This window comes from Dipodomys ordii, unplaced genomic scaffold, assembly GCF_000151885.1.
Source record: "Dipodomys ordii isolate 6190 unplaced genomic scaffold, Dord_2.0 Scaffold58, whole genome shotgun sequence".
Taxonomy (NCBI): domain Eukaryota; kingdom Metazoa; phylum Chordata; class Mammalia; order Rodentia; family Heteromyidae; genus Dipodomys; species Dipodomys ordii.
The window spans coordinates 3,756,305-3,782,322 of NW_012267274.1; the positions used below are offsets into that span (position 1 = coordinate 3,756,305).

The following is a 26,018-nucleotide window of genomic DNA, read 5'->3' on the forward strand; positions in this document are numbered from 1 at the left end:
AAGTAAGCCAGGCCCAAAGAAACATAGGTCCCATGGTTTCCCTTATTTGCAATAACTAGTATATGTCTGAGTCAAGCAGAAAAGGTCAGATAAGGCGATGTTAGGCAAAATGAACCCCAAGACAAGTATTCAAATGTTTTTGCTTTCATGCAATTGTTTCTAACATATTTTTAAGATGATTTCTTTGTTGCTTTGTATGTCCCTCTCCCACGGTATAACCCCTGCTTCCACTGTATTTGATGTTGGTATAATTTGTGGAGCGGAAGGGAAAAAAACAAATTGTTTAAATAGGGATACAGGTGGGCCCATTGCAACAATGAGATTAACAAGACATTATGTCGAAAAACGAACTTTACAACTTTGGCGGGGGAGGGAGGAGAGGATGGGAAGGGACGGGAAGGGGAAACAAAGGAAGAGGCAACAATGCTTGATAAGAAATGTACTCATCATCTTGCCCATGTAATTGTAACTGCTTCTTTGTCAGATGGGATCCAGGTCTGGGTCCATGCAGACATGTGTGCAGGGACTGAGAGGCCTGGACAGTGAGGGCCCTGACCTGCCTTTGCTTTGTTAAGATTGGGGGGTGGGTAGGACATGAATGAGCCTGCATGGCTAAACGGAATTCTATAAACTCTGTCTTTAAAGTACAAAATCACAGCACTGGTAAAGGGAAGTTGGCAGTGGACTCAGTGGCACCAGAGTATTCTGAGTTACTTACTTATCCAGAAATGTGTTTTTGTTTGAAAGGACACAGCAATGATGCTGTTATTTGAACACACATGTGCAATGATCAGAGGAGGCGTGTCTACCGCCTCCACATTTATCATTTCCTTGGGGGGAAGGCGCAAACTCCCCTCTACGAGCTCTTTGCAAATCTTCACTCAATGGCCGTCAGTCACAGTTATCTGACTGTGTTACAAAACATCACAAGTCACTGTCCTGCAGGTCTGTGGTGCCCTGTGCAGCTGGGTACACTCCTCAGTTTGCCTACTTATGGACTACACGGGGATTTCTGCTTAGCAGTGGACATGGGTGATATACACTGATATACCTACACCCATTTAGAGATGGATACATGCATACACACAAATATATGTATCCATCTTAATATACATAAAATTAAATATATGTGTTTATGTACATATGTACACACATATTTCATTTCCATGAAACTCTATTTGTTTCTAGAGTAAAAGTATCAGGTAAAATGAATCAGGAAATGGGTTTGAAGGTGAATATTTAGAGACAGGATACCTATCTGTAAAACTGTAGCTGTGTGTGTGTGTGTGTGTGTGTGTGTGTGTGTGTGTGTGAAAGCACTGTGTAGGCTGGGATCCATTCTGTCATTGGTTCGTGGACTGACTCAGGGAAGGAAGTTAATAATGTGAGATCATCTGGGGAACCCTGGGTTCTTTTGAGAACACAGAGCTGGTGCTGGCCCTGGTGCCAGTAGGTGGTGCTGAGTCAGGCTGTGACTACAGGAGGAAAGCATGGACGCGTCAGCATGGGAAGCTGATGAGTGAGTGCAGGTGTGGTTACAGGTCTCCTGACGGGTGATCTGCTGGTAAGAGACCACATTGAGGGCACAGCGGCGTTTCTCTGTGGTGGCTCACATCCTGGTGAGCAGAAGGAATCCTGCTTAAAATAACTCCAAGTCTTAATTGTAAACATTGGGAAGCCCACAAACTCATTGGTCATTCTGCCTTCTAGGTGTCCATTGGTCCCGTTGATCCTCTTCAGGATCAAAGGCAGCACTGGAGCGTTATGTTCGTAGGCCATAGGAGTTTGAAAAGGCCTCCCTTTCTTCCCCCAGAACAATGCTGGTTCTTGTTTCATGCCAACCACGTTAGTACCGTGAAGGCCCATGACTTTGGATGTGGCAAGAATGCAAGAAGACACTGAAACAAGGGCCAGCTGTGTTCCTGTGCAGAAGCTCGAGGCCAGCTACCCGGGTACACCTATGCTATGCTGCCCGGTGAATCTATGGGACAGGAGACAAATAGAAGACGACACGGAACACATGTGCATATCCGTTAGCAGCCAGCATCCAGCCCACTCACAGTAGAACATGGCATAATCCTAGCACACCCGCAATCCATCACACTTCCTGGGTTTTCCACAATGAAATAGCTCATCGCTCTTAACAACAACACGTCAGGACAACCTCTAGAGAGCTTACAGACTTGTTCTGAGACGATCTACAAACAAGACTCATGGTTCCTTCCCCGCAGCAGGGAGAAAAGTAGCCCAGGAAGCCGTACTCTGCCATGGGAGGAGCTGAACTGTCACCAGCCAGCACGCGGGCCACGCGGGCCTTGGCCCAGGCTGCCTCATGCTAGGAAGACGGAAGGTTCCTGAAGCTTTCACTCACCAGCACGTTGACGGTGCAGCTCATGCGGTTCTCTTTGTTCTCGTCGTTCATGATGGTTCTGTAGTCCAGCAGCCTCTCCATCAGCCGCACCACGAGTTTCACGAACGTCTCCCCTGTCTTGGCGAGGTACTTGTGTTTCCTGCAGTGTTCCAGGAGGCTGCAAAAATAATCACGCACACCTTGTTAGTCATACTCAGGAAAAGAAACTCGACAGAGGTGCGATTTTAAATATTTTCCATTATTAACACATTTTAATTATTTCTGGGCTACAAAGTTCATTGTAGTCTAATTACAGTCCTTCTGTCTCGATTCCGACACAAATCCCATCGCTAATCAACACTTACATCTTATCAAATAGCACTTTGTACTGTTCATCTCCTCGGCCTCCTTCCACTTCATGATCCAGCTTGGTGACGATCTCATTTTCAAACTATAATTAAACAGAGGAAAGCGTAAATATCAGCATGGCGGATATTGCATTTTGTGACTCGAGTGTCAACAGCACATATATCGGTCGGTTCATCGCCAGGCAGTTGCCTTCTGCCTTTTGGGCTTGATTTCCTTTCAAGATGCCATCCTCTGAGCCCCCGGCCACCGGGGCATTCTTCACTCCCCTTCCTGGGTAATGGAATGAGCATGCATAGTCCAACAGCCGAAGAAAGTCAAGGAAACTGTAGGGAACAAGAATCAAGGAATAATACACACATACACACACACACACACACACAGACACACACACACACAGACACAGACACACACACACACTGTCCCCAGCTCCATCTTGATGAATAAGATCTGAAGTAACATGGCTCCTGAAATAGAACAGATGGCACGTCACTTGCCAGCCAAGAGTCCTCGGCACTCTAACACACCCAGGAGGCTACTTCATGGCCATTCCTTGATGGATCCCAGAGAAATGGCTCACTCTAGTTGGTAAAATACCAATCAAAAGCAAGAGGGGAAGCGGGGCGCTGGTACATCATGCCTATAATCTTAGTTACTCAGGAGGCTGAGATCTGAGGAGCGTGGTTCAAAACCTGTGAGACTCTTATCTCCAATTAACCACCAAAAGGCCAGAAGTGGAGCAGTGGCTCCAGTGGTAGAACACTAGCCTTAAACAAAAAAGCTAAGAGATAAGGCCCAGGCCCCAAGTACAAGTCCCTATACACACACACACACACACACACACATACACACACACACATACACACACACACACACACATACACACCACCACCACCACCACCACCACCACCAGCAACAGCAAAAACTAAATTTGGGGGAGCCACAAATGTATAGAAGCTGCAAATATCCAGAGTGACCGGGCTGGAAATAACTACTTCAATAATGAGTGTGTTTTCCCCATCTCCTTCCCTGGCAGAGCTGGGGTTCCCCAAGTCTCAGAGGCCCTGGGGTCACCCATGCAGGAGTGTTGGGAGAAAGGAGGAACTGGCTTCCATAAAGACGGAGACAACCTAAGTCTGGACTCACAGAAGGGGAGCAAGGGCAGAGCTGTTTGCCGGAAGCATCGAGGTGCCATCAGAATGCCGGCTGAGAGAGTGCAAGTGTTTTCTTCTTCCTTGGCTGTTGTTACACCCCCAGGGCGCACACCAGTACCCAAGAGGGCACAGGTGTTGCTTCACACAGGTACGTGTGGAGAGGAACGGAGCTCAGACAATGAGGGCCCACAACACAAGCTGCTCTCTAAGCCTCCTCAGCTACAAGCGCAGTCTCCCCACAGGCTCCAACCACTGCACTGGGAACTCGGGGTACTGCTGAAGCTGATGGTGTCCCCCTGAGAAGCAGAGGAAAAGACCGGGAGGGGCTTCCATGCTGGCACCAATCAAACACCAGCTCAAAACAGGCCTGGGAGAAAAGCACCAATGCTTGCTCCACACCAAGGCCTTGGCAACTTCAAAGCAACTTTGCCCTTGGTAATCTTCCCACTCTTTCTCCTGGTCTCATGCAATCCTTCCCAGACACACACCAGGTGGCCTGGCTGAGTGGGGCCAGCCTCAGGTTACAGATCTTCCTCCTTCTCCCTCCTACCAAGCTGTGATGACGATCCCTCTACTTCTGTCTCCTTAGCAGGGACTGTGGGCATGAACCACCACAACGGACCCCAAATACATGTTTGTATAAAAGAGATCTCAGGCAGGTTGGAGCTTTAGGATCGGAGAGAGATGGCTTAACCTGGCTTTTTATTTTCACCTGGAATCTTATGGTAATGCCTTTTACTGTGAAATGACAACTTTGGTTCCGTACAGAGAGGACTTCTTCCAGAGCGTATTGATTCTGGAATTGGACACAAGGCAGGTCTCTTGCAGCTAGCCCCAGCGATGGTATTTAAAAGTAGTCCTTGCCTGTACCATGATGGTAATACCAAAGAAATAGCAAATACTGATAGGCTTTGGAGCAAATGATTGAGCTATAAAATAGGACTGAATTAAATGAAAACAAGTGATTTAATGTCGCATGTTTAATGAGCACTTACAACTGGGAACGCGTGGTGAGCACAGCAAGAAAACACGCCTCATCCTATCCAATGCATACATACACAGACATTTAAAATTCTTCATCACGCGTCAATCAGGAGGTGTTTGAACTTCTGAAAATGGCATGCTCCCACAGAAGCCTGGCAGGCCGTAGGAAGCTCAGCTCCTTAAATATGCTGCTTATCAAATCTTTGACTGATGAATTTAATGTTTTCTAAAAAGAGTGACTGAATGATAAGTACCTCAGAACACAGCTGATTCTAATTTTACTAACCTCTAGTCTAAACTGAACAATTTGTGCTAACACCTGGCAACTCGGTTCTGTTTACCAGCAAGGATTCCATATCAGAGATCTGCAGCCAGCCTCTAATTTCAGGGTCTTCATTATTTTTTTTTGAAACAGAACATTCTAGACTCAATTTGTTAGTGTGCTGTAAACTATGATCATAATCAGAATTAAATGACCCTGTCCACATTTGCTGATGGAGCAGAGCTGGTTCTACGAGTCATGTTGACGAGACAGACAGTATACACTGTCTGGTGATTTGTAGCAGGGCTGTGTGTGGCTAGGATAAAATTAGCACAGGTTTATTGTACTGCTCAAAAGGTGGCGAGGCTCACTCACGCAATAAGCACAATCATTATGACTTCTTCGCTTTCTGAAACACCAACACTGCTACAGAAAATATCCACAGGGTATCTAACTTAAAATATCAAGTGAACACAGCATCTCTAAGTGAACACAGTATCTCCACGGCTCTAATACTAGCAGCCCCCAGAGAACAAGGAACACGGGAGAACATCAATAGAAGGCTTTCAGAAGACGCTTTAAAATAGAACGTGGGCTGTGCTCATAGTGGCACTGATGTTGCTAATTCAATTTACTTAGCAAGGAACTGTGGCTTCCTCTACGCTTTGACAAAGTTAAGCGCAAGTTATTGAATATGACCAGACATTATGACGATGGTCTCAAAGCAAATTACATTTTGTGTGAAATGACTTTTTATTTTTAGATTTACTGTAATCTTAATAATATATTTATGTATGCATAAATACATTTTTCAGGGATCCAGAAGGTACTGGGGATTTGAACTCAGGGCCTGTGATTGCTGGGCAGGCTTTCTATCACCTAAGCCACACCTTCAGCCCCCTTTTGTTTTTTGCTTTACTTTTTGGATAAGATCATGTACTTTTCCTGGGGTCAGCTTCAAACTATGATGCACCTGCCTATGTTTTCTTGCCTTGCTGGAATTACAGGTATGCCACGCCCTTCCTGATGGCCTTCACAGGAGGGAGGGAGGGAAAGAAGGAGGGAGAGAGAGAGGGAGGGAGGATCAGACTGCACCTGGGTGAGAAAAGAGGCTAAGAAGAATTCCAAAGTTCCACAGAGACAAGCTGGCATTTCAAAACCCCGGGGGCTTCGGCTCCATGCTACCGCCCTGGGTCACTGATCTCTGAATCTATCACTTAGCCTATAATCCTGGTGCAAAGACACATGGATTTTTTTTATGTATATTGGACTTCTCTTTTCTAAAACACTCTGTAATGTAATTACATGCTTAATTAATGTTCCATCTGATCTCACATTCTCAAACTTCCACATCCTCTGTCTACCCAGCAGGGAGCTCCCTGACCTGGTAGTTTCTATGAAATAGAGACCTCAAAGCCACGCTCTCGGAAGAGCCTGGCAGGGCGCTGTCTGCTGTCTTCATACGATATCAGGGCCACACCCCGGGCAGGTGCAATAGCACACTGTGCAATAGCACAATACAGACTGAGGAGCAACGTCGTGTGTGTGTGTGGACTCGGGGCCTGCTCACTGTTTCTTAGTTTTTGTTCAAGGTTGGCACTCTACCACTTGAGCCACAGTTCCACTTCTGGCTTTTTGACGGTACACTGGAGATAAGATTCTCATGGACTAGTCTGCTGGGGCTGGCTTCGAACTGTGATCTTCAGGTCTCGGCCTCCTGGGTGGCTGGTGGGAAGTGACGATGGCTAACCCAATCATAGCGGCTCAGTGGACTCTGGCAACACTGTCTCGTTGGGAGCCCTGCTTCACTGACCAAGCTAAGGGGGCGTATGGGAGCTGGGGCAGCTCTTCACTAGAGACCTGGCCTCCTGAAGTCAAAGGCAGTGGCTTCCAAGAGCTCTGGGATGACCTCTGGGTCTGAAGGAAGACTAATTCTTGTGGCACAGTTTCCTTTGGAAGCGTCCAAAGCAGTGTTTTGCAATGGAAAGTACAGACAAACAAACCAATGAATAAAAGTCCCAATGAATTGGAGAATAAACAGGATAAAATTGCCACCAAACTTCTTCACCTTCGCATTATAGTACAAAACATATTTGCTTTTCTACCACATGGCAGAAGCTGCCGGCATCCACTTGGGTTATTCAATTATTTGCTTAAGGTTACTGGCATGGGCAGCAGAGAGGGATTATTCAAACAGGAACTCAAAAACACTGACGACACAAAGATTACTCATGTTCTAATATTGTTACAACTAAATGGAAATTTCTGGAAGTTGTGGAGCAATTTACTGAGCCTCACAAAGATGACATAAAATAGCTCCATGATTGAAAATATTATTTTGCCGTGGAGCCTTTTCCATTCCATTTTATTAATGGTCTATGGCCCATGTGGTCATTTGCTACAATTCTCAGATGTTAGTTCTGCATTCTCCAAAGGCATAACAAATGGAATTCTTTAAAAAGATGCCAGGAGAATTTAAAGCATGCTTTTTTCCCCTTATAAAGTAAAAATCCACTCTAAGGCAGAGACTCCGGGCCTTACCTATCTATAAAGCAGAGTTTCAGTGAGATGGGGAAAGTTGGCTGGCGGCCAGGTGAGGGCTCATCCAGGCATCTAGACAGGCTTGTCCAGGGGGATCGCGAAGGCCCTCCCCACTCCTCCGGGCCTCTCTGGGACTGGTGTGAGAGTGGGATAGGGAACAAGGAGCACAACCACAGAAGTGGTTTGAGGAGGAGACCAGGAGCAGCTGGGATCACAGGCGTGAGCCAGTGATGCTGGCGGCTGTTTGAGCTGAAGCAGAGCATCAGGATTCCTCCCTGAGGTAACCTGCTCCCGAGGGAACTTCCCCACTCCAAAGGTAAAGGTGTAACACACCGGAGCTGATCTTTACTTCACTAGCAACAGTCTACAGACCCTTTCACCATTAACCGTTCTAAGAACGGTATGAAGACTGAGCAACCTGTAAGAGAATAAACCTATCTTGAGATTCAAACACTGAAGTTGAGAAAAAAGTTCCCTTCCATCTATTAGACTGCACTTCCACTGAAAACGTGGAAGTAACTTAAGGCCTGTTGATGTGACTGGTCGGGTTAGATAATTAGACCGGTCCTGAAGCTCCTGTGGAGTTGCAGGACAGGACAGCCAGGCACTGGGGCAGGACGCATCCACGGAGCGCCAACAAGGAACCAGGGCCTGGCCTTGTGCTTTAGAAGAACCAGCGGACAGAGGGCAGGCTACAGAGAGCAGACAGGAACGAGAGAAGATAGAGCATGTGGAGAGACAGAGGTGGTAGTCCAGGCGAGGCCTGGAAAAGCGCAAGATGACGGAGAGAAGCTCAAGGGTGCTGGGGATGAGACTCAGGAAGGAGCCTCGAGTCCTCCTAACCACCGCCGGGCAGTCAAGACAGACAGGAAAGGCCGGTGCAGCCTGCACCAAGCAGACCAAATGGTAACGAGGCCATAAAGATGGAGACGACTCTGGGCGCCGGTGGCTCACACCTGTAATCCTAGCTATCAGGAGGCTGAGATCTGAGGATTGCAGTTCAAAGCCAGCCCAGGCAGGAAAGTCCATGAGACTCTTATCTCCAATAAATCACCAGAAAACAGGAAGTGGCGCTGTGGCTCAAGTGGCAGAGCGCACGCCTTGAGCTGAAGAGCTGAGGGACAGCGCCCAGGCCCAGAGTTCAAGCTCTGGAGATGAGCACAAACAAGTGTGAAGGGAGGACATCTGAGAGAGGACCACGCCACCCCGGTGTCCTCCTGGGACATCATGTACATACCCAACAGTAAGGAAAACTGGAGCTGGGCGCCAGTGGCTCACACCTGCAATCCCAGCTACTCAGAAGTCTGAGTTCTGAGGATTGTGACTCCAAGATGGTCTGGGCAGAAAAATCAGAGAGACTTATCTCCAGTTAACCAGAAGTACAGGTGCAGCTTAAGTGGTAGAGCACCAGCTTTGAGTGAAAAAAGCTGAGGAAGAGTGTGAGGCTCTGAGTTCAAGTCCAGTACCACCACACAGAGGAGAGAGAGACACAGAGAGAGTAAGACAGGCAGAAAGACAGAGAGACAGAAAGAGACAGAGACAGAGACAGGGAGAGGGAGAGACAGAAAGGGAGGGAGGGAGGAAAGAAGGAAGGAAGGGAAAGAAAGGGTAATTCTACCAGGTAAGATATTTGGGACCCCATGTTCCTTTGTTACGGGCTCGACCTCCAGGCTGGCACCTTTGGGAGACGGCAGGCCTGGCAGCGGTGGGAAGTTTTCAGATCACTGGAGAGGAGCGTGGACACCAGGCCCTTCCTCTCTCTCATTTCTTTTCCTGGCCATGGAGGAGTGAGCAACTGTGAATCACAATAACTCTTTTCTTTTTATAAGCTGACCATCTCAGATATGTACCATGGCGAGGGAAAGCTAACACAGTACTTTGCAAGTTTCAGTGTTTTTGGCCTTCCCTACAACAAACAAACAACAAAATGAAAGGAACAGGGAAGGGCATGCTGACCAACGCAGCTAGAGCAGGCGCTCCTTCTAAGGACCTGTGTGTTCTCGTTCGTGTTTAAGTATCATTTCAGGCCAGTAGAATTAGCGGCAGCTTCTGAGATGGGATTCAAGGGGAAAAAGTACTTCATGGCATTACTCAGTGTCTAGCTTCTGGGAATGATACCAGACAGTGGCTGAAGCTGGGAGTGGGGCGTGTTGAGAAATGAAGCAAACCAGCTGTGGCTTCCAACAATGGGACGGCATTTGCCATCCAACCTGGGTGAACTGAGATCAAAACACCACCTTGGATTATTGTATGGTGTTTTCAAGCTACAGGGAGACAGCGGGGAGACAAAAGAATGTGAGGAAGGAGGGGAAAATTGGAAGCCAAGTTGTCATTCATCTTTATTCCATCTCCCCTTGACCTATATTTTGACTCAAAGACCATTTTCCAATGACAAATGGTATACATGGCTCGAAAGGCTTCAGAGTTGAGTTTTGGGGGCACGTGGCATTTATCTATATCAATATGCCCCTCATCCTCTGCCTGAATTTTTTACAATAATAGCAGTTTTCACAAAGTCTTTCTTTGTGCTTGATTTATATAAAATTCAAAAAGTTGGATAAATTTCCTGCCTAGGAAAGAGTACTTTAAATGATAATTTGTAGTTGGCGTGAGCTAGCAGTGCCGGCACCAGGATTTAGAGGCTGCAGCAGTGGAGATGGGACAAACCTGCTAGCAATCATATCAAACAACTTGGCAATAGTGTCAGAAGTTACAAAACATTTTGAGTCAGCAACTGCCTTTTTGAGAATGTACACTAGGAAAAACGTTTGAGACAAATTCATGCGGAATGCAAGGATGTACCTGTAGTACAATCGTACTCGGCGTTGAAGACCTGCAAGCAACCTGAACAAGGGGACAGAGAGGAGGGCCAGAGGGAATGTGACACCCTTCTCTGATCACGATGGCTACCATGCAATCAAAGAGAATGTCCTATACTGTCAAACAGAAAGACATCACAGAAAGTAAAATTTACAAAAGTAAAATTTATAATGCTACCTATGCACAGAGACCAACAGTGAACCAGAGAAACAAAAGTAGCTCTTCCAAAAATGTATTCTCTTTAGTTTTGTATATAAAAAAATAGATGTTTGGAGACCTTCCTGTTCTAGGCAAAGAAAGAAAAAGAACGAAGGAAGGAAGGAAGGAAAGCAGGAAAGAAGGAAGGAAGGAAAGAAAGAAGGAAAGAAGGAAGGAAGGAAGGAGGGAAGGAAGGAGGGAAGAAGAAGGGAGAAAAGATGAGGTACTAACACCAATTACTTCTACCCAGATAAAAGGACATTGGGAAAAATAACATGGAGCCCTTTCTACGGGTCTCCATTGGGATACTATGAAGGGGATAGTAGCCAGTGACCTTATAAACCCACTTGGAAGATCCAAGCACAGAAATGAATGCTGGTATCCTACAGCCAGATGCCACGGTCCTCCGCAGGGGTTCTGGAGCCCAGTGTGGTGAGTGGGAGCTCCGTGAGAACGGCTTCTTCAGTATGCAGACCCCCTTCCTTTCAGAAGCCCACCTGGAGAAGTGAGCAGACCCAGCCTGTAAGCAGCCCTGAGCCTGAAGCACACACACACTGCGGGACCCTGAGGACTTGATGTGCAGGCTGTGCCCGTGCTGGGTGCTGCCCGGCTACCGAGGCTCAGTGACGGACACACATTGTTGGTGGTGGCAGGCATTGTGCTCAGGGCCGTAGGTGGATCTTATGTCATCCTCACAACTCCCTTTTTGGCTAGATCCTTTTTATACCCCTGTTCTGCTGCTGAACTGGAGGTGTAGGAGTGCACCCCTGCAGGGTGAAACCCAAGTCCTGCTCACTGGGTAGAGAGCCTTTGTTTGCATGTTCATTTTTCTGTTCCAGCACAGAACAAAACAATGCTTCAAGAATTCTGCTTTCTTGCAGTAATGGTGAAATGGAAAATGTATCAGCCATTCAAGGCTTCCTTAAATTACCAGCAAGGACAAAGGTGGGCAAGGAAATCTGACTTTTAAAGATTAGATCTCACTACACCCATACTACTTGAATTATTGCACTTTTAGTTTCTCTTCAAAATTCATCAAAAATCAAGTACTCATATATTGACTTAATTGAATTGTTATTTTTTAAAGGCCCTCTCCGTGTGTGTGTGTGTGTGTGTGTGTGAGTACTAGGGCTTGAACTCAGGGCCTCATGGTCTTCACTGGATTTTTGATCAAGACTAGCATTCTATCCCTTGAGGCACACCTACATTTTTGGCTTTTCACTGGTTCATCAGAGATTAAGAGTCTCACAGACTTTTCTGACCACGCTGGCTTTGAAAAGAGATTCTCCTATCTCAGTATTTGAGTAGCTGGGATTACAGATGTGAGCCACTGGTACCCAACTTTAAAGGTTACTTTTAGTGTAGAGGTGCTCCACAACCAGGGCACACCTCCTGCAGAGCACCATGGTCGAACCTTGAGCTGATTAAGGATAAAGTCGTTGTACGTGCACGTGTGCACACACAGGATGTGCATAGTGTGGGTGTGCATGTACCCACTCAAGAATATACCGACAGGAGTTACATTTCCACGGGACTGAGGAAAGGACATTTTGCTACTTCTCCAGCCAAGTGGCTGCCTCTGGTGCGGCCTGCTGCCGTGGGAGCTGAGCACTGACACACACTTCCTTTGAGGATTTCTCCTCTGTTCCATCACGTGGACAAAAGACCCCCCACCACACCCACAAGAGTAAAAGCAAAGACTTCAGATTTAAAAAGTAAGTGCCCAAGACAGCCATTACAACATCTGATTAAACACTCCACAGCACAGCAGGAGAGGGGCGTTACCCAAGGTTCAATGTGTACCTGCAGGTAAGAAAAATAAGCAAGCCATAGGTTCACATTGAGAACACTAAGGGCTATCACAGGCTTCTGTTTCCATGGCTAATACAGCTTCAGTTCTAGAATCATCTATGATGCTCTTTCGAGGTGTCTAGTAGTATGGCTCCCCCCTCCCCACCACCCCAAGTAGCCCGGGTGCCCTTACCATCTGGAAGCTTCGGGTAGAGTGGAATTCACACTGCATCATATCAAAGAAGATGGGGATGGTGGCCTTGCGTAGTTCTGTCTCAGGAATTAATGTCATTTCTAAGATAGGGCCCACCATTTCTGGAATGAACTTTATCTTGTGTTGACCTAGGAGTAAAGAAATGATTTAATTCAGAAACTTAAAAAAAAGGACTCTAAAAGTACACAAAATATAACAGCACGGGTCACATGGGTTTAAACTGGAGACTCGAGAATAGCCTACTGTTTCCTATCTGCAGACAATACTTTGAGCATGTCTGGTCATAAAAACTCCATCCAGTAGAAGGATTACAGAAGGAGACACGTGTAACATACAGACTGAGCACACAAGGAGCCGCTGGTCTCCAGTTGCGGACAGAGCAGAAGCTGAGACCGGGAGCGTCAGTGCCTAACTCTGTGGACAAGGACCGGAACAGGAGTTGACACAGACAGAGCACAGATGCTCTCTCCATCCTGTCTACCTCCAGCATCTTCTGAAGAGCTTTCATGGTGCCTCTGTGAATAAAGCAGTGATTGCTATGGCACTCCAAATGACTACAATCAAAGCCAACCAAAGCTCTGCTCTCAAAGGACGGGAATAAATAAGCAGGAGAAATTCTCCTACTCCTTTGGCTAAGACTGTTTGACAGGACAATGCTTGAAGAACTAGTCAACTAACCAATTTTCTGGATTATATTATATATCTCTATATATTTATGGAAAATATTCCATATATACACACACATATCACACATACACATGTATGGTATTGATACTTGAACTTCAGGCCAGATGCTCTCACTTTGTTAGCACTCTACTTCTGGCTTCTGGTGAGTAACTGGACATAAAAGTCTCACAGACTTTCTGGCCAGGGCTGGTTTCAAACTACAATCCTCAAATCTCAGTCTTCTGAGTAGCTAGGATTGCAGGCATGAGCCACTACGCCCAGCTTGTCCATATATAATTTTTAGAAAGTCAGGAACTAACTTATTTTCCTTCCTTCCTTCCTTCCTTCCTTCCTTCCTTCCTTCCTTCCTTCCTTCTTTCCTCCCTCCTTCCAACAAAAATAACAATAAACCAGCTGTGTAGATTGCCAAAGCAGGTGAGTCACTTGAACTAAGGAGTTTACAACAAGTTTCCAACCAAATGTCATACCAATACCAGGAGGTGAAAGGTCAGTGGTGAACGGTAGTGAACACTGTAACATTCCCTGACATTAGTAAGCACTCACTAAGTCCAGCCCAGTACACAGCAGGGGGCTCCTCGCATTCCAAGGGTGGCTTGTGACCGCCTCACCTGATGGTGAGGGCCCAGGGGGGGACCCACAGCTGCTTAGTGAGGGGTGCAGAGGGAAGGGAGGGGCAGGGCTGGGCCTGGGTTTGGGATTGTGAAGTCGCAGCTGTAACCTTGCTTTAGGGATCCCTTCCTTGCCTCTGGTCACAGGGTCCTCGGCCCTGCCATGTCTCTACCACAGAAGCCATGGGTAAGACAGAAGTAAGACAGAAGCCAGCAACCTGCCACTTAGTCCTGCAGAGAGAAGGTCACCTGCACGCACGCAGGAAAACGTTTTTATTTCAGTTGATTTTGCTGGAAGTCTTGGTATCGTGCTTTTGCAAGCGTCTTTACCCAGACACTCACACAGGAACACCATTTGTAAGTCTCCCAAATTATGCAAGTGGCCCGGGGAGGGGGCAGCGGCTCCCTCCTGCCACCCAGCCCCGCAGTGGCCCCATGCCCTTTGGCTCTGCTGCTTCCAAATTGCAGAGGATTGAGCTGGACCAGGGTGACCTTATATGGATTCTGAATTGAGCCAGGGAAGGCAGAGGGAGCAGGCAGCAGCAATCCCCAAGCTGGCTTCCCTGCCTTGATGCTAAGACTCCACGAAGCTGCTGGAAACCAATTCCACACGAAAGGCCGCCAGCCCTCCCCCCCACCAGGGGGCAGCAGAAGCTGCTCCTACCGGATGTGGCCTCATCAACCCAACCCTCCCATCTTCAACTCCAGACGTCCTCCTTCACCTTCCTGCCACCCCACTCTAACTAAAGCCATTCCATTTCTAAGCAGAATAGGCGAATGGGAATTAGTGGAAAAGCAGGCAGGTGACAGAACATTGTGGCCTGTAAAACTTGCTGATAAGCCAGAACCTCTCTGACAGCCAAATGGGGTCGGAGGATTTCAAAAGAATGCGTAAGAAGAATGAGGAAATAAAGGCCAGACAGTACAGCTTCTTGTGTGACAACCTTATAGAGCATAGAATAGAAAGGAAGCCACCAAACAAACAGTTGTCTTCAAGGACCTCAATTCTCCCATCAACCCCAGTCCAATCTGGGTAACTCCAAAGATGATGCAAGATGGCTGAGACGGCGGAGTGTTGTCTTCCTGCAGCGTGTCAATGCCTCGCGCTTTTTCTCTCCCAGATTTCTTCTCTAATGTCTTCACCATTGTCTTCACTACGTCCATTTGTTGCCCAATTCTTCTCTTGCCAGATGAAACGATCAAAGTCAACTCAGTTGCCCTAAATTTCTGTTAACATATTTGGTGTAGGACTTTAAGGGTTAAATCTCTCTCTCTCTCTCTCTCTCTCTCTCTCTCTCTCTCTCTCTTTCTCTACCTTGGATTCACCTAAAGGTTTCAAAAGTGTACACAAAAAATTATATGCTTGAGTGAACTGTGAGGTTTTTCTTATTAATACCAGTGATGTATCCAGTTAATCAATCTAACACTTTTGCATAATCAGGAATCAGAATGGATAAAGAATTTAGTTTTCTTTACAATTCAAAGAATACAGATCACTGTAGAGAGAATCATTGCACAAATTTGATTATCCTCAGGAACTATATTTAAGGAAATATATCTATAGGTAGTCTAGATGATTTTTTTTATTGGATGGATACATGTACAAGCTACCATGCACATGTGACTTTCAATAAGGGACCCGAATTTAATTAAAATCCTATTTTCAAGTTTTTACTCAATCATTGATATTTTGACTATGGCTGTAATAGTGTGATTTTCATCTCTCCCCCAAACCCTTAATGCTTTTGAAAGGCATATAACAGCTTCAAAGCATTCTCTTGAAAATGCCATTACATTCCGTCTCCTCGCAGGTGACACTTCTGTTGTATTATGACTACAAAATGTCAGAGCCAATGCTTCAGAAAACAGATGACAGCGACGGCAGGCTGTTCATCAACAACAACCCCAGTGTGGCAAAGTTCTGCCCGTGTTTCAGGCTGCGAGGAACCTAGAAGGCCGAAACATGTGGCTATGGGTGCAGGTGCCAGAAAACTAAGCCACAGAAATCGGGGTCACTGGACACTACCCTTGCCATGGGTATAGGGGGTACCCTGCTCAGGACAGGCCCCGCCCTTTGGGTAGCATCATCCTTGGGGGCTGAAGAGTCCCTCACAAACAGTCCTTGAGCTGGCTGAGGCTCTACCATTCCTTTTTTTTTTCTCTTGAAATCTGCGTTTTGGGCTTTCCCTGGAACATTCCATTTATCGCACAAAAGGATCCAGACCTTTCTTTCTCTCCAGTGCAGGCCCCTGCCAGCCAGTGCCTCCCAGTGTTCAGGACACAGTCTTACCCTGGGAAAAGCATCTCTGCACTCACCAGAGGTAGGGCCAAACCTCCCCTAGCCGCTATATTGTGCAGGGCATATTGTGCAGCAGAGACATTTTCATTAAAACAATAAACAATAACAACAAACAACAAAAACCCAAAACTGCCCATTCCCGAATACTTAAAACGGAAATCCCTGCATGAACACCATCACCGGCCCAGCCAGGCCAACACAGTTCCTGCTGTTTGGACACTTGTTCCGGGCTGCTCAGATGGCAGGTGCTGGCTCTCTCCATCAGCCAGTGTAATAAACAAATACAAATGGAGGTGGGTACCTGCTGCACACACTGAGGGAAGTAGGTGCCTGCAGCCTGCCTGGGGGACTTTGATAAGCACCCACAGAGCTGAGTAACTAAGCACCTTCCCCTTTCCCAAGAAAACACCCCCAGTCCCATGGGACAGGTGGCACAAACACACCTCCGATTCCTGTCCCTGTCTGTGGGCATTCCATCTGAGACCCTCGTGGACAGGGACTACACCTGGTCCTGGAAGGGCTCAGGGAAGACAGAGTCGTAGAGTGCTTGGTGCTAGGTCTCCTGAAGTGAGAGGTGACTAATTCTAAGGTGACAAACACACCTGATCTGACTTCTATTTTCATTTTCCTGGCACAGATGGCTTGATGTGCTTGCCAACCCATTCCTAAAGCTGAGCCCATTGGAAGAAGCGTAATAAAAAGCTGTGTAGAAAATAGGTTGTGCACACACTGGGAAATTGAGATGCACTGTCATGAATTTGGAAAATGGCAGCCCAAACAATGACACTCACAGCCAGACTCAAACACCTGAGCATCTTGGTAGGAAACGGGGAGGGGACCCAAGGTGACCCCCAGAGCCAGCCTGAGCCATTTGGAGGGGCTGCTGGTGAAACTCAAGCAGATGAACTTGATTACTTCTTTAACTTTTATTTCTTTGCTAGCAAAGCATCCAACCCTGGCGGTTGCTTGTTATTTCCGGCGGATTCCAAGCCCCCGTCATTAATTGGCTAGGGCCATGGTTTCCTTTTGACCTCTTGTCTGCTTCTCATGCCCAAGTCAATGTTTTCAGCTGAAGAGCTGCAAAAACCATCTCAGGCATTAATCACTGCATTTAAATCAGAAGTGACAAGAGGAACTGGGGACGTCTGCTCCCTTAAGAGCATCCTTCACAGGGCAAAGCAAGTCTCTGTCGCTGGGCCAACTTGTTTGCCAGATGAAGCCAACTGTTCTGAAATGGCCTTAGAGAACCCAGCCAGGCCCATGAAGGTCTCCTCACCAGCTTTCCAAAGGCCCCTGAGAAACCCTCCTTCCCCAAGCTCCTCTCTCCTTCCCTGTTGCTATCTCGGCAGGTGACAAAAAATGAAACAGGGCCACTTTCAAGAGTGGTTAGTCTCAAGGGCCTCCAAGGTCCCTATTAAAAATACAGACCTCTGAGTGCTGGTGGATCTCACCTGTGATCTTAGCCACTGAAGAGGCTGAAATCTAAGATCAAGGTCTGAACAGCCTGAACAGTGCCCCGGCTCTGAATGTGTGCCCCACACACCACACTTGCACATGGGAGATCCAACACCAGAGTACCCGTCGGTCAGAGCCTGGCTCTGGACAGTGGGGAATCCTCTGTTCCAGGCAGTGACCCTGGCACTAAAGGGCCCCTAGAAGGAGGAGAAGGTCCTCTGGAATCCCAGAGGGGACTGCATGGTGGCAACAGCGATATGCCAAGTGGGAAGGAAGCCGTCTCCCTGTGAAGCGACCCCTCCGGACCTCTGCTGGGCTGTGCTCCTCCTATGTGATGTGGAGAACGGCGTCTCCCGTGACATTCCACACGCCGTGCCTCCGTCTGAAAGCGGCAGTGGAGTCACCTCTTTAGGACTGGCCACGGTAAAGCGTCCAGTCCACCCTGGGTGGCCTGGCAGGTGGAAGCCACATTCCCAGCCCTGCCTTGCCCAGTCTGTCATCCAACAGAGACCCCAAGCGTCTCTGGAGCCGGCCTCTTGTGGTTCCCTCCTGCTCCCACCCCCGGGGGCTATACACAGCCCCCGGCTGGTGTGAGTCCTGCAGATGACAAATGCATCTGCCACAGCATGATTTTAAGAAAGAACAGAGAGATCAATTAGAATGAATCATGAGTGGTCCTCTTCTCTGTTCTAAGAGACTTAACACTATTATCGAGCCCATCAGACATATGTCATGGAATTATTGAGCCTCAAGATTGGAAGGCTCTGAAAACTGCAGTCAGCCTCCTCAGCTTACTTTAAGGTGCTGCGGCTGCCCCTTGCATGGACTCAGAGTCTCCCACTTTTGCACCTGTGCCCTTTGGTCTGCGCTGTCCTCTGCTGCAGTCCCTCTGCAGTCAGCTTGAACTCCAAGGAGAAGGTTCAGTGGGAAGCACCTGGCGTGGAAGGCAAACGTCCTGTCGGACAGGCCAAGCCTTCTTGTCATCTCAAAGGACACAGACAAACACTCAGGAGGCAGGCAACTTGTTCCAATGTAACATGAAAAAAACCTTGAGAACTCTTCCGAAGACTGAGCTAAGGGTCACCATGCCTGCAACCCGGGGCTGTGTTAACTCAGCAGCCCTTCCACTCCATGCCCCCACATCTATTTAACCCAAGTGTCTATACCCCCGAGATGGCGGGAGGCGTACTGAAGCGCTGTCTTCCCATGGTTGCTACGCAGTAACGATCGCCTTTCTCTGCCCTTCACCACGTCTCTTTACTTGGCATGCAGGGTAAATGGTTGAACCTTGCTTGAGACGCCTTGACTTTGGGCCTGGTTCTAAACACAATTCTATGATAACCTCTAGAGAAACGAGTAAAAGGAAATGTTGGACAGCGCCATCTGTCTGAGGCTAAACAGACAGGGACACGTGACAGCTCTAGACTTGCAGTCTCTCCGCTCCATCCCTGCCCCAAGGGAAGGGGACCAGGGACAGAGCCTTCCTGTGGGCTCCGTGTTGCAATGATCGGCAGGTCTCAGACAGACAAGGGCTGGCACTCAGGTCATGGGCATACAGGTTGCTGTGTCCAGGTCACCTGCAAAGCCCTTGACAGTCGTTGAGGATCCTTGGCTGACTCCAGGCCTAACCCGAGAGCGCGCAGCAAGACAGGCTTTCATGGGATGAGGACTCTTTTTTCTTCCAAGGATCATTTAGAGAGTTGTGGTATCATCTGAGGGCCGTACAAAATTATCAACGCAGGCAGTTGGTGGGGAAGTTGATGAGAGCATACATGTGTTTGCTATTGTGAACCAAATGACTGTATGTGTTTCAAAAGGGCCAGGTGTTTCCCACCCCAGGACACAGCACACACAGATTCCACTCCTCACTGCTCTGCCTCTCCACCCAGAAGCTTCCATGGCAGCTTTGCTCCTGAGAGCCTCACTGGGCTGAGTGAAGTGTCTATATGGCGAGCATCTCCACAGACAATGTTACGGCTGTGTTCTATGAGTTTGCCAATGTCTATTTCTGGGTAAAGAGCCATTTGCGAAGTTATGCTTCACAGGAGAAGAAAGACAAAGCACACCAGGGAGTTCTTGCCTGACTTTCCCTGGAGATAAGAGGGGTCACTACAGGTCTGCTCACATAGAGAGCTCATGGAGGTAAAGGTGAAGGGTCCTACAAGAGCTGAGAGGGGGTCACGTGGGCACAGTAGGTGTAGCCCTCCAGAGCCAGATGGAAGGGGTCTGGGAGGCCAGGGAGGCCAAGAGCCAATCAATGACATGCCGTCATCAAAACCCATGGTTCATTCTCTTTTTTTTTGGAGGCTGCAGGTACTGGGGATTGAACCCAGCGTCTTACCACTTGAGTTAGACCCCAGTCTTTCTGCTGCTTAGTTTGTCTTTCAGATAGGGTCTTGTACTTTTTGATCTGGACTGTGATCCTCGTACCACCACTTCCTGAGTAGCTGAAATTACAGGCATGCTGAAATAGGGAGTTCGGGTCTGCTCAGCGTCATCCTGGCCACATGGTGGACAGTAGGGTCTGGTAGCTTGTCTTCATAATGGGGGAAGGTGAAGCTCCCACCTCCTAGGTGATGGGTGTACCTGAATCCCTGGGGGTGGGGCAGGGACTTGGCTGATAGGTTACTAAACCTGTCAGTCCAGTGCCCCCTGACCTGACCCTATTTAGGCCTGGACCAGCTCAAGTGGCATTACTCCATGCCACAAGTCTCTGTGTTTAAGTCCTGTGTCTGGTCACCTGCTCTCCTCTGGTCACCATGGCCTCCCACTGCAGCTCTCCACTGGAGCTGAATTGGTTTGTTGGTAGTTCCTTCTTTCCTTTCTGGCCTTCATGGCTCAGTTTCCTAACAGTGTTAAGTGTATTTGCTGGCTGCTGGTCTTGGAAACAGGAGTCCACAATGCAGTCGCTGGCCTTTTGATAAAGACTCCAAGGTTCGACCTCTCAAAATGTGGCTTCTCTGTTTTGTCACCTTACACGATGCATCAATGTGCTTGTCCCATTCCCATTTAGTTTTTCATCACATTCTCCCAATCTGCATCTTTCTAGATATACTTGCAAGTCAGGAGCCAGGAGCTGCTCAGAAGTGAGCAGCTCCCATGACCAGTCCTGCAAGAACAGAGGACACTTTCCAGTCCCTGAGGAAGAGGAGAGAGCCAGGCCCTCTTCAGACAAGCCGCTGACGGTGTCAATCAGATGGGGGAAGATGGGACATTAAACTGAAGCATTGTTGAGGACCTGGCCAAGGCTACCAGCCCCGCATGCTCTGACAGCACGGGAAGCAAGAGGGTGAAAAGAGCTGAGTACCAACTAGGAATGCGACCGCTACAGGTCTCCAGTTAAACGTCTTCAGTGTCCTCCAGGCAGCAAGAAACACTGGATTAGCAACAAACAGATTATGACCAGTCATAATCAAAGAACTGCATGTTATAGTGATGAACCTTCCTACAGAGACTTGAACTTCTTATTCTGGTTGCTTATGAGCTTGTTGGAAAATTTTGGATGCAATTGTATTTGCTTCATATTCTCCATCATCACAGTATCCCACACATCCGTATCCCTGAGTGCTTTGACTGGAGGAGTACATGGTACCACCCTCTACCCCACGGTGCCACCCCCCTCCCTGGTGCCACCACCCCCAGGATCCAGTTTGGAATAAACCATTCAGAAGTTAGATTCTGTGCAGGGAGTGCAGGGAGCGGTGGGCAATGTCACCCAAACGACTGCATGGTTTGATACGCAAGAAGCGAAGGGGTGTGCTTGGCACGATGTGCATGCCTGTCTCCCTGGCGCTGAGGAGGCAGAGGCGGAGGATCACGAGTTCCCGTCCCGCTTGGGCTTCATAGTGAAATCCTGCCTCAGACAAGAAAGTGAGGCCTGCCAGGATGCCTGGGAGCAATAGAGACCTACAAGAAATGCAGTCCTGACACAAGAGGCTGGCAGACACAAGGGGCACATTCTCCATTTGTCCCTCTGCCCAACCCAGCAGATCTCTCTCCTCCCCTTTGGTCTAACTTTCAGTGACCCAGCACGGTGGTTACAAAAAGCAGCAATTCCGATTTTTTAATATGTGATGACCCTGAGGAACAGGGCATGTCAGGACCCAGTGCAGATCAAGATGGCCGCCGGCCCAGGAGGGCTGCTACTCACCCAGGTTGTACCACATGTCTCGGATTTCAAAGCCAATCTGTCTCCTCATATCTCCATACCTGCAAACCAGGGAAAGGAAAAACACCGAATCATTCACGGAGCCGGTAACCACACTTGATGCTTCAGACACATCAAAGACCTCTACCCCAGAGACGAATAGGGAACTGCAGGGTTCCAACTTCCTCGGCCACAAGCAGGGCTTCCGAGGCCCAAGGTCCAGCTAGGAATCTCTGTCTCATCCCCAGGTGACACAGCTCCGCCTGGGAGCCTGGGGAAGCCGTGGACCATGACAAAACCGTTCTGCTTCCTTCAGTCCCTTGGCTCCAGGCCTTTGGGCAGTTGTTTTTCTATGCCTGTTGGTAGTGGCGAAGCCCCAGATCACATTCAACCCCAGTATTGACCACTTCCTGGGGTGAGAACTAAACCCTGGAGTGATGGAAGTCTCCCCCGCCCCTCCCCGTCCCCATTTCCCTGCACTCTTTCTAGCATTTTTAATGTAAGGACGGGCGCAACAGCAAACCACGTCAACACAGAATGCATGGGTTTTTTTGTTTATCAGGGAAAATAAATGTAAATTTTCTTCCCGGTGGGCAAAGAGAGGAGGTGTATGTTTCATGGGTAAACAGAATTTGAGAATTTGATGCTTCAGAAGATAAACCTTTATTAGTTTGTGAGCAATTCAACTTTTTTCCTCTATTGCCTAAGGAAAACACTGATTATATTAAAAATAATAATTTGCAAAATTATCATAGAGTGCAGCTGTCACCGAGCTTGCTGGGCAGCAGCTGACGTGCTCAGGGAACCTGATGGCAGAGAGCCTCCTAGTAAGTCAGCAACCACGGTCCCTGCCACCTTACTAAAGTCTCCAGGGCCCTAAGTGCTGGTCTATCCCGCAGGTGAGCAGGGCACTCACCTCACCTGCAAGAGCGCCCCCTGGTGTGTGGGAGGCTCAGTGCAGAGGGAGAAACTGATGTCAGAGCTTAAATCAGTCCCAGGACACCCTGGGAGCCAGAAACCCAGCCCAGCAGGTGGGCTGGCTTGGATGCAGGTGGATTCAGTGCCTCAAGGTGGGGGGGTGGGGAGGGAGCAGGCGATGGGCTCATCACCAACACCATAGTGAGCAGAGGTCTGACATAGAGAAAAGCACCACCTGCAAAGCCACTGGGCCTTAGCAGGAGAGTAGCAACTTCCGTGTATGATTCATACCCTAAGCCCAAGGGCCATACAATCTGAGCCTGATAAATCAAGCATCCTTTGGGAGTCTCTCAAGTCCCCCTTTGCTCCTGCATTAATATCAAAGACTGCTCGGGGAGGACGCCAGTGGCAGTGTGGGACCCGGTGGATTGGCTTGGTAACTCGGTGGCCCAGAAACTTGGCATCTTCCAGTATTTAGCAGGGAGAAAGGAATGAGAAAAGTAAGCCATGCTCAATCCCGGCATTGACCTTTCCTCCAAGGTCAGTAAGGTCCGTGCTGTTGAGTGGACAAGTGCCTTTTTAGCCAACCAGGCATCAGACAAGCCCAGGACACAGCCCAAGGAAACAAACAAGCCCAGGACACAGCCCAAGGAAACAAACTAGGATGATCAGATCCCCAACACACCGAGGAGGCCAGAGCCCCAGAGGAGGTGAAAACCATGAGCAGCAGAGTTGACCAATCAGCTGGTAAATCGGTGTGGTCACCCCTGCAGAGCCTGCGTGAAATTCCTTGTCAACCCTGGGACAAGATCTCTTGAAACACAAGAGCTCGTGATGCTATGCTGATGATCTTCACCAGGGTCTCTGTCTCTCTGGCCCGGGATCCAATTCCATCTCTCAGGCCCTCTAACGATTACAGTTACAATGATTTAAAGGAATTCCCAGAGTCTGGAAATTTAAATGCAAGAACATGTGGCTATCAGGGGCTGAACACAGCTGAGCTGTGTGGCTTAGGCGTGTCCAGGTGGTGGTCTTCCATTTTTCCAATGCTGGGGTGGAAGCCCAGACGCTGACAGGTGTGCTTGGGGAGGGCACAGAGAAGGGTGGTCCCCAGTGCCCCCTCTCTGCCTGGAACCTCTCCTTCAGGTCGGAAGGAGGGCTGAGAGCCAAGGAGCTCCATTCCCAGTCTGGCTTTCCTCTCTTTGGGGAGCAGCTGGGAACAAAGGGGTCGGTGAGGTCCTGAGATCACCCGAGATCCCTTCAGGAGAGCCAGGCACCCCAAACAGTGCTGCTGAGTCAACAAGACCCAGTGCCTCCGCCTGGAAGCCATGGTGATGAGAGGGAGCTGGACGGTAAAGGGCAAGATTGGGCTTCCCTGGCAGCGAGACTGATCTGCTCTTTAGTTTTAATAAGAAGGCAGCACTGATGAATCTATGCACGCCTCTGGGTAATCCCCACACGCAGCCACCGCTGTCATCAGCTCTCCAGAGGGCTTCCCGAAGCGTTCCTACCTTCTTCCCGTGCAGGAGAAAAATGATCATAATTGAGTTTCTAGGCTCCAGCTCATTAACCGGAGTCAGAATTTGGAGCTGGTGGCAACCCTAGAGATCACGCTCAAGTTCATCTCTAACAATTCAGAGCTGCGGGAGCTGACCAGGCCTGGAAGGAGAGGCATGGCTGCTGGGCCGGGAGAGGAGAGCGCACATTTTTTCTCCTCTCACATCAGCAAACACTGTGTGTCTTTTGGAACATTTGCATTTCAGATTAGGAGTGCAGAAGCAGACAGTGCTGTGATTCCTTCAGGGAGGAGGCTGGATGGTATAGCATTGAACCCCTGCCCACGGCACAAAGATACATGGGCAGGGAGCGGAAGACACCTCGCTCGGTTCGATGCTCCTACCATCCCTCACGCCCTGTGCCACCCCATGAAGTAAGCATAGGATGTATGTTCAGGGCGGCCTGAGATCTTACACCTGGCCTCCTGCATCTTACCCCTAGACCAGATCATCCCGGTCCAGCAGAGCCAGCCCAGGCTGGAACAAAGGCCAACCTGAGCCTAGCCACCTGACCATTCTGATCTCAGACTCCTGGACCACACAGGGGAAATGATCTATGATGTGCAGCTCCAGGCTTTCCCGAAGAACAGGAGACAGATCCTGCCTGCCTGTCCCAGCTTGCACACCAGCTGGTTAGGCCCCTCCTTTAAAGATTCGGGCAGGGAAGGTGGCTCAGTGGTAGAGCGCTTGCCTTGCATGTAGGAGACCTTGGGTTCGATTCCTCAGCACCACACAAACAGAAAAAGTCAGAAGTGGTGCTGTGACTCAAGTGTCAGAGTGCTAGCTTTAAGCTGAAGAGCTGAGGGACAGCGCCCAGGCCCAGAGTTCAGGGCTCACGACTGAGAAAAAAGAAAAAAAAAAGATTCAGGCAGTCATGAATCGGCATTGCAATGGTCATTAGACTGACTCATTTGGTAAATGTTTAATGAGCAATTCTGACAAGATTTAGAGACCTCAGGAGCTTATTTGCGTGAATGGACAGACGGACATTAATCTGATAACCTGATACAATATATTTTTATATCTAGTATACTTGATTTCCTTGGAAATGGGATCTAGTTGACATAAGTCACACTAACCCAATGCCTGGTGTCTTTAGAAGGAAGGGGATATTTAGTGACAAAGACACAAAGGAAGCCGTGAAGGAAAGTCATATCTGAAGACGGACAGAATTTGTAGTTAAGTAACCACAAGCCAAGAACTGCAAGGACTGGAGACAGCCAGAAGACACCAGAGGAGAGGCCTGGACCGGATTCTCCATCAGAGCCATCAGAAGACCTATCCGGCTGGCGTCTTGGTTCAAAGCTTTGGCCTCTACAATTGTGACAAAAAAAAAAAAAATTCTGTGGCCTCAAGCCATCTGGGTTGTGTTCACTGCTAGGGCAGATGGACCTAAATAGGAAACGAATACTATGGTCCATTGGGTTAATATCCTGGCTCACTAAATGGCTGGTGCAGTCACGTGACACCCTCTCCCACAGGAAGGTGCTCAGTGGTCTGCATATTAAAGTCAAGCTGGCAGCCAATCAAAAAGCAACTCTGGTACATGCACTCATGTTTCCGGAACCTCGGTGGCAGGCACTGGGGTGGAGGGGGGTTACGGCCGGGTGCTGCGTCCTTGTCCTTCTTGGAGTGCTCCCGGCTGAGTGCGGCACTCACTGCATTTTC

The 26,018-nt window shown here is 48.5% G+C and overlaps 1 protein-coding gene across 2 annotated transcripts in view; it reads right to left on the minus strand.

Moving 5' to 3' along the window:
* Nucleotides 1-26,018, minus strand: part of Dock1 (dedicator of cytokinesis 1) — a 437,833-nt gene that overhangs the window by 53,364 nt on the left and 358,451 nt on the right. For both annotated transcript variants that reach the window (XM_013021945.1, XM_013021944.1), the window contains exons 32-35: nucleotides 21,880-21,938; nucleotides 12,660-12,808; nucleotides 2,716-2,801; nucleotides 2,372-2,528 (exon numbers count right to left, since the gene is read on the minus strand). In XM_013021945.1, the coding sequence (XP_012877399.1) occupies nucleotides 2,372-2,528; nucleotides 2,716-2,801; nucleotides 12,660-12,808; nucleotides 21,880-21,938 (451 nt within the window). The remainder of the gene's footprint in view (nucleotides 1-2,371; nucleotides 2,529-2,715; nucleotides 2,802-12,659; nucleotides 12,809-21,879; nucleotides 21,939-26,018) is intronic.